Genomic DNA, 17,991 nt, shown 5'->3' with positions numbered 1-17,991 from the left:
AAGGAAGAAAGTTTTTTACACTATGCGAGTTCCGCTTTTATATATTTAAGGTCCTGAATTGTGAATACCCAGGATGGAGGGTTTATAAGCTTGATACAAAAGAAACAATCTGGTGAGTGAGACTCACGAAGGGGGTGAGAATATCCCCCTGTGTTTCCCTATATATACTGGTGAAGGCTGCTCTCACATAATCCCCTGAAGTGAAGCACTGGGTGTGTACATTTGAAAGCAATACTGCACTATATTAGATTCTTTTACAGGGAAATCCTATGCCACGCTGAGAGCCTTGGATTGTGATCGCAACTTTCTTTTTTGTGGACTTATTTAGACAGAATGAACGCTTGCTTAACTAGCCACTACTTAGTGACAGCAAGCGTCCACAACAAGACAGACTGGAATGAGGCAGCCAATGCGTTTGCAGCGATGGCGTGCCTCACAAAGACAAGACAGGATAGTCAGGAAATAGCAGGATCAAGATAGATGAACGTAACACAGATAAATATACAATAAGTATGTTTTCCTAGCGTATTACAATTACAGCTATCAATGAAACTATTTGTAACGTCTGACTAACATATGTATATATCGGCAATGAACCGATATATGACATAAGCAGGAACACTGACTTAGGACTGGAGCAATACAGGGAACAGGACTCAGGATTCGCTATCTCTTCGCACAGATGAACGCAATCCACAAACGGTAACAGGACAGGATTCAGAAGGATTCGTTATCTCTTCGCAGAGATGAACGCAATCCACAGACAGAACCAGGAGCAGGATAACTAACTCAGCACGGGTGATCAAGATACGCGCAAACTACCAAAACGTGCTGGAAAGCTGACTAACTGAACACAGGATATAAACAGTTCGTGTACGTATATATCAGCGTCACTGATGTATCAACGTAACACGAATACAAGGAAAATAATAAACCTGCTGGTATGCATATATATTGGCAATGAACCAACATATGATGCAAGACCAGCAAAGTATCTTTAGAACAAGAAACACGATCCGGGACTAAAGCAACAGCAAGACAGGCTTAACTGAAGCTATGATAGCCCAAGGAGCCCTGCAGGAAGCAGATCTTTATACTGAGGTCATCCAATGGGAGCAGACATGCAGATTCTCACACAGGTGAATGGTAATTATTCAATCCTGAGCTGGCCAGCATTGCAGAGCCACTGCAGATAGAGTCAGCAACTAGTTTGAGTGCAAAACAAACTATGCAAGCAAATGCATGTAATGAGATCAAAAACTGCTTGTTTTCAGTCAAACTGCAGCCAACAATACATGCTGCAGACATGATCATAACAGTGCCGGGCAGTTGGGCGCAGGGCGAGCCAAATGACGGCTCACCCTGCTGCCGCTAAACTCCCCTGCGGGGTTAAATATTATTCCCGCTCCGAGTTGTAGCAACTCAGAGGGAGATGAAAATTGGGGATCTTGCAATTGTCGGATACCCAAATTCCTCTTACGCGGGTTGCGCAGCATAGCATAGCATTCCTGCTATGACAGCGCCCAGCTTTGAAATGAACTGATTCAGAATAAACTTTTTTAGGTTTTCTATGGTTTGGCTAAGCTTTGTATCACAAAAAAAACAAACATGAGTAAGCTAAAACTAAAAAACGTTACGTCCAACATTTATCGTTGCAACTTCTGTGGCTGAATTTCAAATGATTGCTTTTTTTTTCCTCCTAAGGCCCCGTTCACACTGCACACGTTGCCTAATTCAAAAGCGGGGGAGCGATGAGGGCTTTATGGCCCAATACATAACGTAACAAAGTCAATTACCCAATTGGCGAATGACTAACACTATATCCAAGAAAAGTACCAATATAGGTAATAAATATCTAGCAAAAAATGGCTCCACACATATATGGTGCAAATAATTGTAAGTAAAGCTTTATTAGACAATCCAATTAAAAGACAAATATAAAATAATTAAAATCTCCCGATTAAAACCAAGAGTTGTTAGTATTCCAGCTCAATAAGAAAAAAATATATATAATAAAATTCCAATGTTCAAGTGTAAAGCATACACGGAAGGACACTTCAGATATATATGTTACGGCCAGAACCCAAAGTGTGGCCACTTCGCGTTCTGGCCAGCCACTTCGGGTTCTGGCCGGCCAATGTGCGAAGTGGCCGCAGCGCAGCGGGCAATGTGAGAAATGTAATGTTTACACTTATTTTACGGCCGTCTCGCTGCGGCCAAATGTATTAAAAGTTGCTTAATTTAATTAAATATAGCCGGCGGCAATGTGATATATGAAGCCGCCGGCTTTCGCACTGCCTCCTCCTCCCCCCCCCCCCCCCCCCGCCTCTCTCCACTCCCTGCCTCCTATACCACATACGGAGCAGCCGGGCGGGGACACGCGTGTCCCCTAGAGTCGTTCGTCGCGGCAGGGGAATCCTGCCGTTCCTGCAGAGCGGGTGCTGGCAGAAGCAATGTCTGCAGCCTCCCCGCTCTGCTCTTTTGCCGCGACGAACGACTCTCCCGGCGGCTCCGTATTGCATGGAAGGCAGAGAGAGGAGAGAGGCGGGGGATGGGGGGGAGGGAGAGGAGGAGGAGGCAGTGCGAAAGCTGGCGGCTTCATCTATCACATTGCCGCCGGCTATATTTAATTAAATTAAGCAACTTTTAATACATTTGGCCGCAGCGAGACTGCTGTAAAATAAGTGTAAACATTACATTTCTAACATTGGCCGCTGCGCTGCGGCCACTTCGCACATTGGCCGGCCAGAACCCGAAGTGGCTGGCCAGAACGCGAACGCGTTAGGGCCCGTTTCCACTAGAGCGAATCCGCATGCGTTGTCTGCATGCGGATTCGCATAACCAATACAAGTGGATGAGACTGTTTCCACTTGTCAGTTTTTTGGTGCGTTATTCTGTGCAGGATTTTTCTGCACGGTAGGGCCTGCAGATTTCGCCTGCGTGTGGAATGCAGGCGATTCGCAGGCAATGTATTTAATAGGGGAAATCGCACATGCGTTTTTTGCCGCGATTTCGCGTGCGAATTCGCACTAAAACTAATGTACATTGAGCCAGGCAGTGACATGGTTAAAATCGCTGATAGCCTGCCTATGCGAAATCGCATGCGAAATCGCGGCAAAAATCGCATGCGGAATCGCATCCGCATGCGATTTTGTCAGCGGTGGAATCCCAGCGATTCGCACCGCACTAGTGGAAACGGGCCCTAACATATATACAGGATCTTCTCAAAAAATTAGCATATTGTGATAAAGTTGATTATTTTCTGTAATGTACTGATAAACATTAGACTTTTATATAATTTAGATTCAAATACACACAACTGAAGTAGTTATGCACTTAATACTTGGTCGGGAATCCTTTTGCAGAAATGACTGCTTCAATGCGGCGTGGCATGGAGGCAATCAGCCTGTGGCACTGCTCAGGTGTTATGGAGGCCCAGGATGCTTCGGTAGCAGCCTTAAGCTCATCCAGAGTGCTGGGTCTTGCGTGTCTCAACTTTCTCTTCACAATATCCCACAGATTCTCTATGGGGTTCAGGTCAGGAGAGTTGGCAGGCCAATTGAGCACAGCAATACCATGGTCAGCAAACGATTTACCAGTGGTTTTGGCACTGTGAGCAGGTGCCAGGTCGTGCTGAAAAATGAAATCTTCATCTTCATAAAGCTTTTCAGCAGATGCAAGCATGAAGTGCTCCAAAATCTCCTGATAGCTAGCTGCATTGACCCTGCCCTTGATAAAACACAGTGGACCAACACCAGCAGCTGACATGGCACCCCAGACCATCACTGACTGTGGGTACTTGACACTGGACTTCAGGCATTTTGGCATTTCCCTCTCCCCAGTCTTCCTCCAGGCTCTGGCACCTTGATGTCCGAATGACATGTAAATGTTGCTTTCACCTGAAAAAAGTACTTTGGACCACTGAGCAACAGTCCAGTGCTGCTTCTCTGTAGCCCAGGCCAGGCGCTTCTGCCTCTGTTTCTGATTCAAAAGTGGGTTCATGCTTCCATCTGCTGAAAAGCTTTATGGAGATGAAGAATTCATTTTTCAGCATGACCTGGCACCTGCTCACAGTGCCAAAACCACTGGTAAATGGTTTACTGACCATGGTATTACTGTGCTCAATTGGCCTGCCAACTCTCCTGACCTGAACCCCATAGAGAATCTGTGGGATATTGTGAAGAGAAAGTTGAGAGACACTCAGGATGAGCTTAAGGCCGCTATCGAAGCATCCTGGGCCTCCATAACACCTGAGCAGTGCCACAGGGTGATTGCCTCCATGCCACGCCGCATTGAAGCAGTCATTTCTGCAAAAGGATTCCCGACCAAGTATTGAGTGCATAGCTGAACATAATTATTTGAAGGTTGACTTTTTTGTTTTAAAAACACTTTTCTTTTATTGGTCGGATGAATATGCTAATTTTTTGAGATAGGAAATTTGGGTTTTCATGAGCTGTATGCTAAAATTATCAATATTAAAACAATAAAAGGCTTGAACTACTTCAGTTGTGTGTATTTGAATCTAAAATATATGAAAGTCTGTTTATCAGTACATTACAGAAAATAATGAACTTTATCACAATATGCTAATTTTTTGAGAAGATCCTGTACAAATAAGTGCCCAGTGCAGAAATGCCTAGTGCAAAGGGATACACTGAGACCAGCTATCCATCTACTCACAATTAATGTCTGTGCACATAAACGAACATAATTAATTACACATATCTCATAAAAGTGGCTAGTGCCTGTGAATACGTAGGCCAAACCACAAAAAAAACATGTACATATACAGTGAAAGTCCTCTGCGTGTAGTAGCCGTGTGCACACCCAGCCCCAGATAAGAGAACTGGGGATGTACATGCACACAGCCCCCCACACAGAGCCTGTGAAGACAAAACAACTCCTAATGAATAAGATGAAAAGGGATAAAGTGCATACAGTGTTAGTGAGTGCCCTTACCGGAGCTATTGTGAGCTGGAAGCCGGGAGAGGGAACATATTTTATATTTGTCTTTTAATTGGATTGTCTAATAAAGCTTTACTTACAATTATTTGCACCATATATGTGTGGAGCCATTTTTTGCTAGATATTTATTACCTATATTGGTACTTTTCTTGGATATACTGCACACGTTGCCGTCTGGATTTCGGCAACGCGTGCAGGAGTCCGACACGCACGACATCAGACAGTGTATAGAGAGCACTTTCTGATGTTCACACTGCATGCGTTCCGGACCAGTGCGGTCCGGGAACGCATGCTGCACGCATTTTTTTTAACAAAACGCGTAGCTGACCCATTCACTTTTAGTGAATGGGATCAGCCACGCAACGCATAGAAACGCACGGCCATCTGCGTCTCATGATGTAAACGTGGCCTAAATGAAAGTGAAATTTCACATTAAATACATTCTTCCATTTACCACTAGGTGGTGCTCTTTGGTTAGATATAAAATTCATACTCCTTAATCATCTCTTGGTCTATTTTTGTAAACTAGTGGTAAGTCATTACAACTTAGGGGATTTGCATAATCTGAGATCATGTTCCAGCAGATACAAAAACCATGACAATTAAATGAAGAAATATTATAATGGCATTACAAAAGTTTATGTATGTAATAAAGTGGTAATCAAAGAAAAAAAAAAAAAAAGTCCTCTGCATTTCTAAAAATGGCGACAGATTTTGATCTTTGGTCATACTGCCAAGTAGGCAGCACTGCACTTACCTTATAATGGCAATCAGAAGCCCCATTCTCTTGCATTGAAAAGTGGTGAGTCATTAGTTCAGCAATCACAGACTGCTAGGTGTTCCTGTGTACTTATGGGCAAAGTACTGTACCAATAACTGAAAACAAGTGGCAATCTATACTTACTGTATAGTGTTATGGGCTAAGTACTTGTAACTGCAGAAGTGGGAATCTGCTAGGTCTTCCAGAATACTGTTATGGGCCAAGTACAATAGCTACAAAAGTGGCAATCCTCTGGTTCTTTCTGTATACTTTATGGGCCAAGTACCAGTAACTGCTAAAGGGGCAACTGCTTGCTCTTCCTGTAAACTGTTATGGGCCAAGTGCACTGCAAAAGTGGCAATCCAGTAGTTCTTCCTGTGTACGGTGATGGGCCAAGTACCAGTAACTGTAAGAATGGCAGTATGCTAGCCCTTCCTGGGTACTGTGCACTGCAAAAGTGACAATCTGCCAGCTTTTCCTGTATATGGTTATGGGCCAAGTACCAGTAACTGCAAAAGTGGCAAACAGCTGTTTGAAGCAACCACCATTACATCCCACTATTTCCTATGTGGAGATCTCTGTGAATCCTTCTAAAAGGCTGACCAGGTCTTATCCAAATTTACTCCTTAACCACTTAAGGACCAAGGTGATAGAGATCTACGCCCTGTTTTGATGGGCTCCTAGTTGGCAGGGCGTAGATCTCTATCACCGGCGCCGCCGCTCCCCGCCGCGATCGTCTGCACGGAATCCGGAGCTCTTAGCTGTCTTATGACAGCTAAGGCTTCCGGGTATCGGCAGGAGCCGTCACTGATTGGCTCCCTGCCGTGTGATCGCTGTGAGCCAATCAGAGCGATCACCCTCCGAAAGGCAACATAGTTGCCGTTCCGCCTCCCTCTCCCTGTCACTGTGAGGATCTTTTGTGACAGGTAGAGACGCACAGCCTGCAGCCGTGACAGGCTGTGCGATTTTACAAAAAAAAAACACTTTTAGATACATTTATTTATCCCGATCTCCCCCCAATTCATCCCTTGATCCCCTTCCAACCACCCATATATATATATATATATATAGAATATATAGCTATATATATATATAGTATATAGCTATATATATATATATATATATATATATATATATATATATATATATATATATATATATATATAGCATATAGCTATATATATAGTATATAACTTTATATATATATATAGTGTATATATATATATATATATATATATATATATATATATATATATATATATATATATATATATAATTACTGGATTGTGATTTTATTTACTGTGCTTTACTGCAGTTAGATAGGGGTTAGTATAATAGGCAGGGTATATAGTGTTTAGGGTATAGTGTAGGGTATTTAGGGTTTAGTATATAGTTTAGTATATAGAGTAGGGTATATAGGGCTTAGTTTATAGTGTAGGGTATATAGGGATTAGTATATAGTGTAGGGTGTATAGGGTTTAGTATATAGGGGTTAGTATATAGTGTAGGGTGTATATATAGGCTTTAGTATATAGCGTAGGATATAAAGGGTTTAGTATATAGTGTCGGGTATATCGTGTAGGGTAAATCGGGTTTAGTGTACAGTGTAGGGTATATAGGGCTGTATATCAGTAGTGTAAAGGGTGGCATATAGGTTCAGGGTTTATACGCTTACGTATATAGTGTCAGTGTGGGGTCTGATATTGTCTGTGCATATACAGGCTTGTTAGGGTATATTGTGTCCTTTATATTGTGTCCTGCACTATATACGTGATGGCGAAGAGATCTTTTACTGCTCAGCAGATTGTAGATCTGATCTGCCAGTCTGGGGAATCCAGTGAGGAATTAGACTCTGAAGAATCAGAGCCTGAAGATTCAGACTCAGAGTTTGAGCCAATCCCTGACAGTGACACCCTACCAAGTGAATCGGACGTGGAGGAGACTGAGAGTTCTGAGACAGCCATGCCAGAGCAGCCAAGCACTAGTCAGGAGCAGGAAGAGAGTGTCGCAACACCCAGACAGAGACGCCGCAGGCAACAGAGCGCTTCTACTAAACGTCGCCGCACTGACGTACCGGAGGAATTGCTTCACCCCGTGTGGTCGCCTGCCAACCTAGAAGCACCCTCAATTCCTCCTTTCACAGGCCAGGCTGGAATTAAAGTGCAAACGGCTAACCTTTCCCCAATTCAATTTATGGAACTCATAATCACTGATGAGCTCCTCGGCTCTATTGCTGAGCAAACAAACTTATACGCTCAGCAACACATTGCTGAGAAACCGCAATCCAGCTATGCGAGGCCTAAGAACTGGTGGCCCACTACAGTGGAGGAAATAAAAACATTTTTAGGCCTCACAATAAACATGGGCATTACCAAAAAACCAGACCTAAAACGGTATTGGTCGAAAAGACCAATTCAACATATGGGGATTTTTTCGCAAACAATGTCGAGGACACGTTATTTGACCATCTTGCGCTTCCTCCATTTCAGTGACAATTCCCAGTACCAAACCGGAGAAGATCCAAATATTGATCCTCTATACAAAATTCGGCCCCTAATTGACTACCTATCGCAAAAATTTTCAGAGGTATACGTGCCAGAAAAAAATATAAGTATTGACGAGTCCCTGGTACACTTCACTGGTCGACTTAGGATCAAGCAATACATCCCTTCCAAGCGTGCCAGATATGGCATAAAAATTTATAAGCTTTGTGAAAGCAGCACTGGCTTTACATGCGCTTTCCGAGTGTACGAGGGAAAAGACAGCCAGCTGGATCCACCTGGGTGCCCACCTTATATGGGCACAAATGGTAAAGTTGTCTGGGATCTGATTCACCCTCTCCTGAACAAAGGATACAACCTGTACCTAGACAACTATTACACCAGCATCCCACTATTCAAACATTTAGCGAGAGAGAACACGCCAGCTTGCGGTACCATCAGATCCAACCGCAAAGGCTTCCCTCAGAGCCTTGTCAACAAGCGCCTCAAACCTGATGAATCTGAGGGTCTCCGCAGTGAAGAGATGCTGGCTCTGAAGTACAAGGGAAAAAGGGACGTATATATGCTTTCAACCATACATACTCCTGAAAGCATAACACCCAGGACTGGAGCACAAGAGAAACCTAAATGTGTTCATGAGTACAGCCAATATATGGGTGGTGTAGACCGCAATGACGCGGCAATGAAGCCGTACCTGGCCGCACGCAAAACCAGATATTGGTATAAAAAATTAGGCTTATACTTGCTGCAGTTGGGAATTTACAACAGCTTTATACTATACAAAATGTCAAAAAACCCTCTCAGCAATTTAGAATTCCAGGAGGAAATAGCTGAATCTCTCATTTCCAAAGCTGCAACTCACCCTGGCAGAAGATTTGATTCAGTCGAGAGACTTTCTGGATATCATGTTCCAGAAATTATACCACAGACGGGGAAAAAGCAATACCCCCAGAAAAAGTGTAGGGTCTGCACTAAACAAAAAATAAGGACGGATACACGATACCATTGCCCCGAATGTCCCGAAAAACCAGGACTTTGTTTGAAAGACTGTTTCAAAGTGTACCACACCTGCCTAAATTTTTAACTTGGATTGTCCTTCAAATTTATGGTACACAAAGCGCCAGTAGCCACACATAGGCGATATAATTTTATTCAGAAGGAGCAACTGAAACCCCCCGCCCAAACAAAATTGCTACATTTATTTTTTCTTCCCAAACATTCCATTCAAATTGAAGTATTGTAGGCATTCACCCCACAAATGATTCAGTAATTCCTTCTGAATAAAACGATACCACATATGCGTGGCTAGACTATTGCTTTAGTTCAAAGCTGTGCTGAGAAGAAGTTGTCAATTATTGAACCTTCAAAGACCATAAATCACACGTTTGCAATTTCCAGCACAGCCCGCTTTCAATTAAGTCTGAGGTAAAAAGTCCCTCAATTTCCCACCAAAATGAACCCATTTTGTAAACTAGACCCCCTGAAGTATCCATCCGTGGGGGCATTGATGATTTTGACAGCACATATTATTGGTGGAAATTGATGGAATGTATAAGGACAAAAAGAAAAATTCATTTATTTTATTCAATTTCCACCAATAATCTGTGCAGTCAAAATCATCAATGCCCCCATCGATGAATACCTCAGGGGGTCTATTTTACAGAATTTGACAGACTCTTTACCTCAGACTTCATCAAAAGCGGGCTGTATTGGAAAATGCAAGCGTGTGATTTATGGTCTTTGAAGGTTCAATAATTGACAACTTCTTCTAAGCACTGTATTGGACTAAAGCAATAGTCTAGCCACACATATGTGGTATCGTTTTATTCAGAAGGAATTACTGAATCATTTGTGGGGTGAATTTCTACAATACTTCAAAGCGTGTCTGTCACAAAACAGAAAAACTGACATGTCTGAATAAAAAAATGATTTTTTCTTTTTGTCGTTATACATTCCATCAATTTCCACCAATAATCTGTGCAGTCAAAATCACCAATGCCCCCATCAATGGATACCTCAGGAGGTCTAGTTTACAGAATGGGGTCATTTTGGCGGGAATTTGACAGACTTTTTACCTCAGACTTCATCAAAAGCGGGCTGTGCTGGGAAAAGCAAGCGTGTGATTTATGATCTTTGAAGGTTCAATTATTGACAACTTCTTCTAAGCTCTGTATTGGACTAAAGCAATAGTCTAGCCACACATATTTGGTATCGTTTTATTCAGAAGGAATTACTGAATCATTTGTGGGGTGAATTTCTACAATACTTCAAAGCATGTCTGTCACAAAACAGAAAAACTGACATGTCTGAATAAAAAAATGATTTTTTCTTTTTGTCGTTATACATTCCATCAATTTCCACCAATAATCTGTGCAGTCAAAATCACCAATGCCCCCATCGATGGATACCTCAGGAGGTCTAGTTTACAGAATGGGGTCATTTTGGCGGGAATTTGACAGACTTTTTACCTCAGACTTCATCAAAAGCGGGCTGTGCTGGGAAAAGCAAGCGTGTGATTTATGGTCTTTGAAGGTTCAATAATTGACAACTTCTTCTAAGCTCTGTATTGGACTAAAGCAATAGTCTAGCCACACATATTTGGTATCGTTTTATTCAGAAGGAATTACTGAATCATTTGTAAGGTGAATTTCTACAATACTTCAAAGCGTGTCTGTCAAAAAACAGAAAAAACTGACATGTCTGAATAAAAAAATGATTTTTTTTTTTTGTCGTTATACATTCCATCAATTTCCACCAATAATCTGTGCAGTCAAAATCACCACTGCCCCCATCGATGGATACCTCAGGAGGTCTAGTTTACAGAATGGGGTCATTTTGGCGGGAATTTGACAGACTTTTTACCTCAGACTTCATCAAAAGCGGGCTGTGCTGGGAAATGCAAGCGTGTGATTTATGGTCTTTGAAGGTTCAATTATTGACAACTTCTTCTAAGCTCTGTATTGGACTAAAGCAATAGTCTAGCCACACATATTTGGTATCGTTTTATTCAGTAGGAATTACTGAATCATTTGTGGGGTGAATTTCTACAATACTTCAAAGCATGTCTGTCAAAAAACAGAAAAAACTGACATGTCTGAACAAAAAAAATGATTTTTTCTTTTTGTCGTTATACATTCCATCAATTTCCACCAATAATCTGTGCAGTCAAAATCACCAATGCCCCCATCGATGGATACCTCAGGAGGTCTAGTTTACAGAATGGGGTCATTTTGGTGGAAATGTTACTATTTCAGTGACTTAGTGCTTCAGAGAAGTGATGTACAACGCAGAAAACAAGCATTGTAGATTTTGTTCACTGAAAAGCAAAATTACACTTTTTTTCACAGTCTCTACAATGTACCAAAGATGTAAATAGTTTTCATTTTTTTTGCACATATATATTAGAAACATATGGCAGAATACATTTTGAAAAGAATTTGTTTTAATTCAAGATATATACATATTTTTGGTTGAAAATTTCAGACAATATACATTTTTTTACTTTTTTTTTTAGCATAAATTCTCTTAAAAAACATATAAAATTCCATTATCAATATAATTAAGTGGTATAGATAAAAAGCCCTATTTGTTCTGAAAAAAACAATATCACATTTGTTTGGATAGACCAAAAATTTACTGAAATATCTAAACTCAAACAAAGCATGTCAAAACCAAAAAAAACGCTCTGGTCCTTAAGGCCATTTTATATGTTGGTCCTTAAGTGGTTAATAATGGTGAATGTGACAGACACACAGTAAATATATGCAGAAGAGAATTGCATTTGTAAATATAATGGATTACTTTCCGGGGAAGATATTGTTCAATTAAACATATTATGCACAAGAACCAAAGAATACCATTGGCGTTTTTCTACTAGCAACTTTCCTAGGCATTATAATGGCAGCCGTTGCTGACATTAGTGGTTTGTCTGCTGTGCTGATCTTGTGAGTTACTGACCTGTAAGAAATATGCAGCCAGTGATGTCAGAGATCTGCAGACCTGTGAGTCAGAAATGACTGAAGCTAAAATATCATGACATCTGGAACAAAAGTATTTTTTTTTTATTTTTTTTTAAGGGTCATGTAACCATGCGAGCTTCTGCCTCTTGCCTGTCAGGAGGCGGGTTACAGTGAAAAATTCCTGCAGTCCAATTGGTTGTTTAGGTTCTGGACTTATATATGTGTATTGAGCTCTTATGCCTTTATGTGTATACAGTACATAGGCAGAAGTGCACACAATTCCAGTACTCAGAAGAAAGTTCATAACGTTGTACACGGCTCTGTACAATGCCCACAGCTAATCTTTTGGCAATAATCTGATGTTTGACTTCTTAGTGTCGGGTTAATACAGAGAATGGTAGTGTAGTAATGGTGTGTAGTAAATTGCCAGAAAAAACTGATAGTTCCCCCTCCCTGAAGTATGATGCTGCTACCCTCCATGTCTTGGCAATCCTCACCCTAGTGTAAACCACCAGTATGTAAAATACTATTCCCCCTCCAATGTTAAAAATAAATTCTCTCCCTTTGTCGCCCATCCATGCCCTAGTAACCCTTTCCCTTGGTCACAAAAATAAAACTGAGCCCCAAAATACTCACCTAGTAAAGAAGACAAGTGATATACCAGCACAGAGATCAGCAGACATGCACGGCAAAACAAAAATGGTCAATCTTACATGAATGCTGTGTAATCTGCTTGCTTCATGTCTCAGAACTGAGGTTGATTTTTATACATTGCCTAGTGTATGGACAGTTTAAAGTGGACCTGAACTCCTGCACATGACAGAAGGAAAACATAAAGTGTTCCCTGTAGGTACTTATAGAGTTTAGCCTGTCTAATTCCCCCTCATCTGTGTCTAATGACAAGTTGTAATTTGATCTCTCTTGTGTCAGCTGACTGCCACGGCACACATGCTCATTTAAAAGCACAGGATGTTAATGTCTACTTCAATTCATTTTTACAACTGCATGCACTACCAAAAACACGAGTAAATGCATAGAGTGAAATGGCCCTAAATGTTAAATAAAATGAATACTAGATTATGTTTGTGTGAAAAAGACAAGGTTACTGTATATTCTGAGGTCTTGAGGCTTGCCTAGATGCATTAAAAAGAATTTGGAATGTAGCCATCACAATCCAGTTTTTGCTTTGTAGTTTAAATACAAGCTAATTTAAAGGACAAGCAAAGTGAGAGGTATATGAAGGCTGCCATATTTTATTTCCTTTTAAACAATACCTGTTGCCTGGCAGCCCTGTTGATCTATTTGGTTGCAATAATGTCTGACTCACCAAAAACAAGCATGTAGCTGATCTTGTCAGAACTGACTGCCAGAAACACCAGATCTGCATATGCTTGTTCAGGGCCTATTTCTAAGAGTATTTGAGGTGGAGGCTGAGCAGGATAGCCAGGCAACTAGTATTGCCTAAAAGGAAATAAATGTGGCAGTCTCCATATCACTCTCACTTCAGTTGACCTTTAAAGTCAAAGTTAAGTACTAAAGTGTTTTAAAGTACTGATAAAAGGTGTATATACATTTTTATTTTTATTTTATTTTTATTTTTTTTAATGAAGAGACCCAGATCAGCTGCAAAATTAAAACCACTAATGGCTAAAGTGAATAACCTTATTTAGCTACAATGACAAGAGGTGGGATATATAAGGCTAAAGATGAAGTTTGGAGGCATGACAAATGGACAAGTGTAAAGATCTGAGTGACTGACCAGCACCAAAATGTGATGGCCACATGACTGGGTGAGAGCATCTCCAAATCAGCAGGGTTTGCAGTGTGTTCTTGGTATGCAGTGCTTAGTATCCAACTTCATTTGTCCAAGGAGGACAACTGGTGGACTGGTGACAAGTTCGTGAGCACCCAAGGTCTTTTCAGGTTATGTGAAGTAGATGCTAGTGGCTGTCTATATATTTTGTTCTCACAGTACAGCAACTGTAGCACAAACCACTGAAATATGTACTGGCAGAACACACAGTGCATTGCAATTTGCTGTATGTATGGCTACGTAACTAAATACCGGAGTGCTTCTGCTGACCTCTGGACATCACCAAAACTTCCTACAGTAGACATTTGAGCATTAGAACTGGATGATGGAGCTATGGAAGACGGTGGACTGGTTTGGTGGATCACATCTTTGGCCTCAAAATCCTCTAGATCTCAAAACAACTGAGTATCTGTGGGATGTGCTGGGACAGCAAGTTCCTTCCATGGATTGTAACTTAGAGTACTGAAGGGATCTTCTGGGCACATTCTTTATGCTAGATATCACATGACCTTTTCTGAGGTCTTGTGGAGTCCATGGGCCCAATCCAATTCACTTTTTCTCCCAAGTTTTCTCCTAGGGGGCATTTTCACATCTTATCAATAATCAGAATGACTTTATTCGCCAAATGCGACAGGCGCCGCACCCGGAATTGTTTGTGGACACAAGGCATATTGGCAAGGGACAAACAGTGCGAGTAACACTACACATAGTACAATTTATAAAGAAACATTGCAACAGAGCAATGACACATCGAGTGGTTGTCACCATATTATGCAATGGTGTATACAGTATTATGCAAAGATGAACATGTCATCCTGTGGGCGCGCGTTTGTACTCTAGTGCCCCGAGGTGCTGAAGGGGCTTAGGAGGTGACATTGGGGAGAGGGTCTGAGTTAAGGAGAGTGATCGCTTGGGGGAAGAATGTGTTTCTACGCCTGGTGGTTTTGGTGTAGATGGACCTATAGCGGTGTCCCGAGCGTAGGGGACTGAAGAAGTGATTGCCAGGGTGGGAGGGGTCGAGTGTGATTCTATTTGCCCTGGACCTCATTCTGGATGCATGGAGAAAGTCCAAGGGTGGCAGGGGCGACCCAATGATCTTCTCAGCCACATTGATGACTCTCTGGAGTTTTAGCCTGTCCTTTGCATTTGCCCCCGAGGACCAGACAATGATGGAGCAAAGGACAGATTCAATGGTCGCCGTATAAAAACTGGTCAGTAGCTCCCTGGGCATTCCAAACTTCCTCAGGAAGAACAGTCTCTGCTGGGCCTTCTTTTGGGTTGTAGAGGTATTTTCGTCCCATCTCAAGTTCTCCGTGATGGTGGTGCCTAGGAACCGTGCGCTATGTACCCTGTGTGACTTCGGTACCATCAATGATGACCGGGCTGGGTGGTGGGACGTTCCTTCTGAAGTCCACTATCAGTTCCACCGTTTTTGCTGTGTTTAGTACAAGTTTGTTGTCTGAGCACCATCTGAGAATCCGCTCGATCTCGTTGTGATATTCCAGCTCAGATTTTTCACCGATGAGTCCTACGATGGTGGTATCATCCGCGAACTTGATGACCTTGACGGTGTCCGCAGAGGAGGTGCAGCTGTTTATATACAGGGAGAAGAGCATCGGTGACAGTACACACCCTTGCGGGGCGCCTGTGTTTGTGGTTCTCACACTGGAGGAGCAGTCTCCAAATCTCACTAGCTGTGTCCCGTTCCAGGTCGTCATGCAGAATATTTGGGCAGATGGTGTTGAACGCGGAACTGAAGTCCAGGACGAGGAGCCTTTTAAGCCACCAGCAAGCAAGAAAATTCCCAGAATAATTCTCTCAGTACTTTTTTTTTTTTTTTTTTTTTTTTTTTTTTTACCTACTTTTTGGCACTTTTTCAGTTGCAGAGTGCTGGAAACCGTAGATATTAAAAAAAAAAATCTCCTTGGAGAAAACTTTTAAAAAGTGAATTGGATCAGGCCCTATGTATTAGTGCAGTGTTCTCCCCAGGCTCTTGAGCCGGCCCTACATTCCCCCGTCGCTGCCCACCTGGCTACGTTTTCATGCCACCTATTCTGGGGAGAATACTGCAATGAGTCAGTTGTTTTTGCTGCTTAAACTACCCTTGAACTGGAAGGGATTTAGAGACTGACCTATTTATTTATTTATTTTTTGTCCTGCTGATCCTCTGCCTCTGCCTACTTTCAGCTATAGGCCCGAACCAAGCATGCAGCAGATCAGGTATTTGGCTGAAGTTAACTGTATTAGCCACATGCTTTTTGCAGGTGTGTGAGTACCACTACTGCAGCGAAAGAGATCAGCAGGACTGCTCGGCAACCGGTGTTGTTTAAAAGGAAGTACCGTATATTCTGGCGTATAAGACTGAGTGTGTATGACGACCCCCCAACTTTTCCACTTTAAAATATAGAGTTTGGGTTATACTCAATGTATAAGACTACCCCTCTTCCAATGCACACCAAGTAAAAATAAAAAAAAATCATATGCTTGTGCTATGTATGAACAGATACTGGTGCTGCACTGTATGTGGTACCCAGTATATAACCGTATATAGGCGAGTGACTGGATGGATTGGTCAACTTTCTCTCTCCCTAAGTAGATTGGTCAGCTCTCTCCTTGTCTACCTGTTTATCATAGCGGTATGGAAGAATAGATTGGGCTGTGCCCATAAAACACGCCTCTTTCACCCGTCTGGCCCACCCTTGTATCCTATTTACCTCCTTCTCTGCCTCTCAGATCTCGCACATGTGCGCCTGCGCCGCTTCACTACAGGCCTCAGCAGCGAGATCTAAGAGTCAGTAACAGGATAGGGCATGACACCCGGAGTGTAAGACAACCCCTGACCTTTCAGATGATTTTTAAGGGTTAAAAAGTAGTCTTGTACGCCAGAATATACACAGTAAATGTGGCAGCCTCCAGATCCTGCTCAGTTAAGGGGTACTTTAAGGGGAACCTACACATTGTTGGGTGGGGGGTATTGCCTCAGCTAAGCTGACCAGTGTTTGTTTGGCTTTAGGACCGCTGTTTTTGTCTGTGTGACAGGTTTGTGTGTCATTAGTTACCACGTTGATACAGAATAACTTTAATAATCCTTTCTTTTCTGCAGTATACCATCCATCGCATTCCCAGGAGCAGAGAAGTCAGGCAGTCCTGGAGCTCTTCTGTTATAACCACCTTCCAGTCCTTCCTGTATGCCATTCCATTAACCTCCCGGCTGAAACCAGACTTGGTAAGTGCTGCTTGCTGCTCTTCTGCTGTAACTACATCTCTGTCAATAGTTTACGTATAACTATTGATCTTTACAGAATAATTTACTCATTGGAGATAGTGTACTTGTACATGCACACCCAATCACTGATATAACCCCACGTTAATGATCAAATAGACGAGAAATAGACTCATTCTACTTTTCCAAGATTGTGATTACAGTAGAGATCTTAAAGTGAACCGAGCAGCATTTTTAGCCCCCACAGGGCATTGCAATAGTACATTAAAAATGCATGCTAACAATGTGGTTCATTATTAGGTAATATTTACTGGTTTCGGGCGGCTTCTCTTCCTCTACCAGCGGCTCTGAACTTCCGGCAGGTCTCCTTGGTCCCGATCACATAATATGACGTGATTGGGATCCAAGGGACCATGTCGGCGTTACATCGCTACCCGGTGGAGGTAGAGGGGTGACGGGATAGATGGAAAAGACTCTCCTACTACCCCTCTACCACCACCGGGTGGCGCTGTAACGCTGACATAGTGTCCTGTATCCCAATCACATGTCATATCGTGATCAGAACCAAGAAGACCTGCGGAGAGTACGTCACCACAGCGGTGGAGGAAGAAGCTGATCCAACCATCCTGACAGGTATGGATGAGAGCTCCCTGCCACCACCCTTACCCTGCCGCCATATACCCTGCCTAGCCTGCCAGGCTGGGAAAGGCACACTTCCCCCAGCAGCAGGAAAAATATGGCCCTGCTGCTAAAAGGGTTAAAAGACAACT

General features: G+C 42.3%; 1 protein-coding gene across 3 annotated transcripts in view; it reads left to right on the top strand.

Annotated features, from left to right (window-relative positions):
* The window catches only part of ALG14 (ALG14 UDP-N-acetylglucosaminyltransferase subunit), a 100,720-nt gene that overhangs the window by 21,142 nt on the left and 61,587 nt on the right, over positions 1–17,991 (top strand). For all 3 annotated transcript variants that reach the window (XR_011022311.1, XM_068242586.1, XM_068242588.1), the window contains exon 3: positions 17,102–17,224. Coding sequence is in view for 2 of the 3 variants with exons in the window: in XM_068242586.1 (XP_068098687.1) it covers positions 17,102–17,224 (123 nt within the window). In the remaining variant the exon portion in view is untranslated. The remainder of the gene's footprint in view (positions 1–17,101; positions 17,225–17,991) is intronic.

Source organism: Hyperolius riggenbachi, chromosome 6 (assembly GCF_040937935.1).
Source record: "Hyperolius riggenbachi isolate aHypRig1 chromosome 6, aHypRig1.pri, whole genome shotgun sequence".
In the NCBI taxonomy this organism is placed as follows: domain Eukaryota; kingdom Metazoa; phylum Chordata; class Amphibia; order Anura; family Hyperoliidae; genus Hyperolius; species Hyperolius riggenbachi.
The sequence above is the reverse complement of the archived record's forward strand: the minus strand, read 5'-3'. Positions and strand labels throughout refer to the sequence as shown.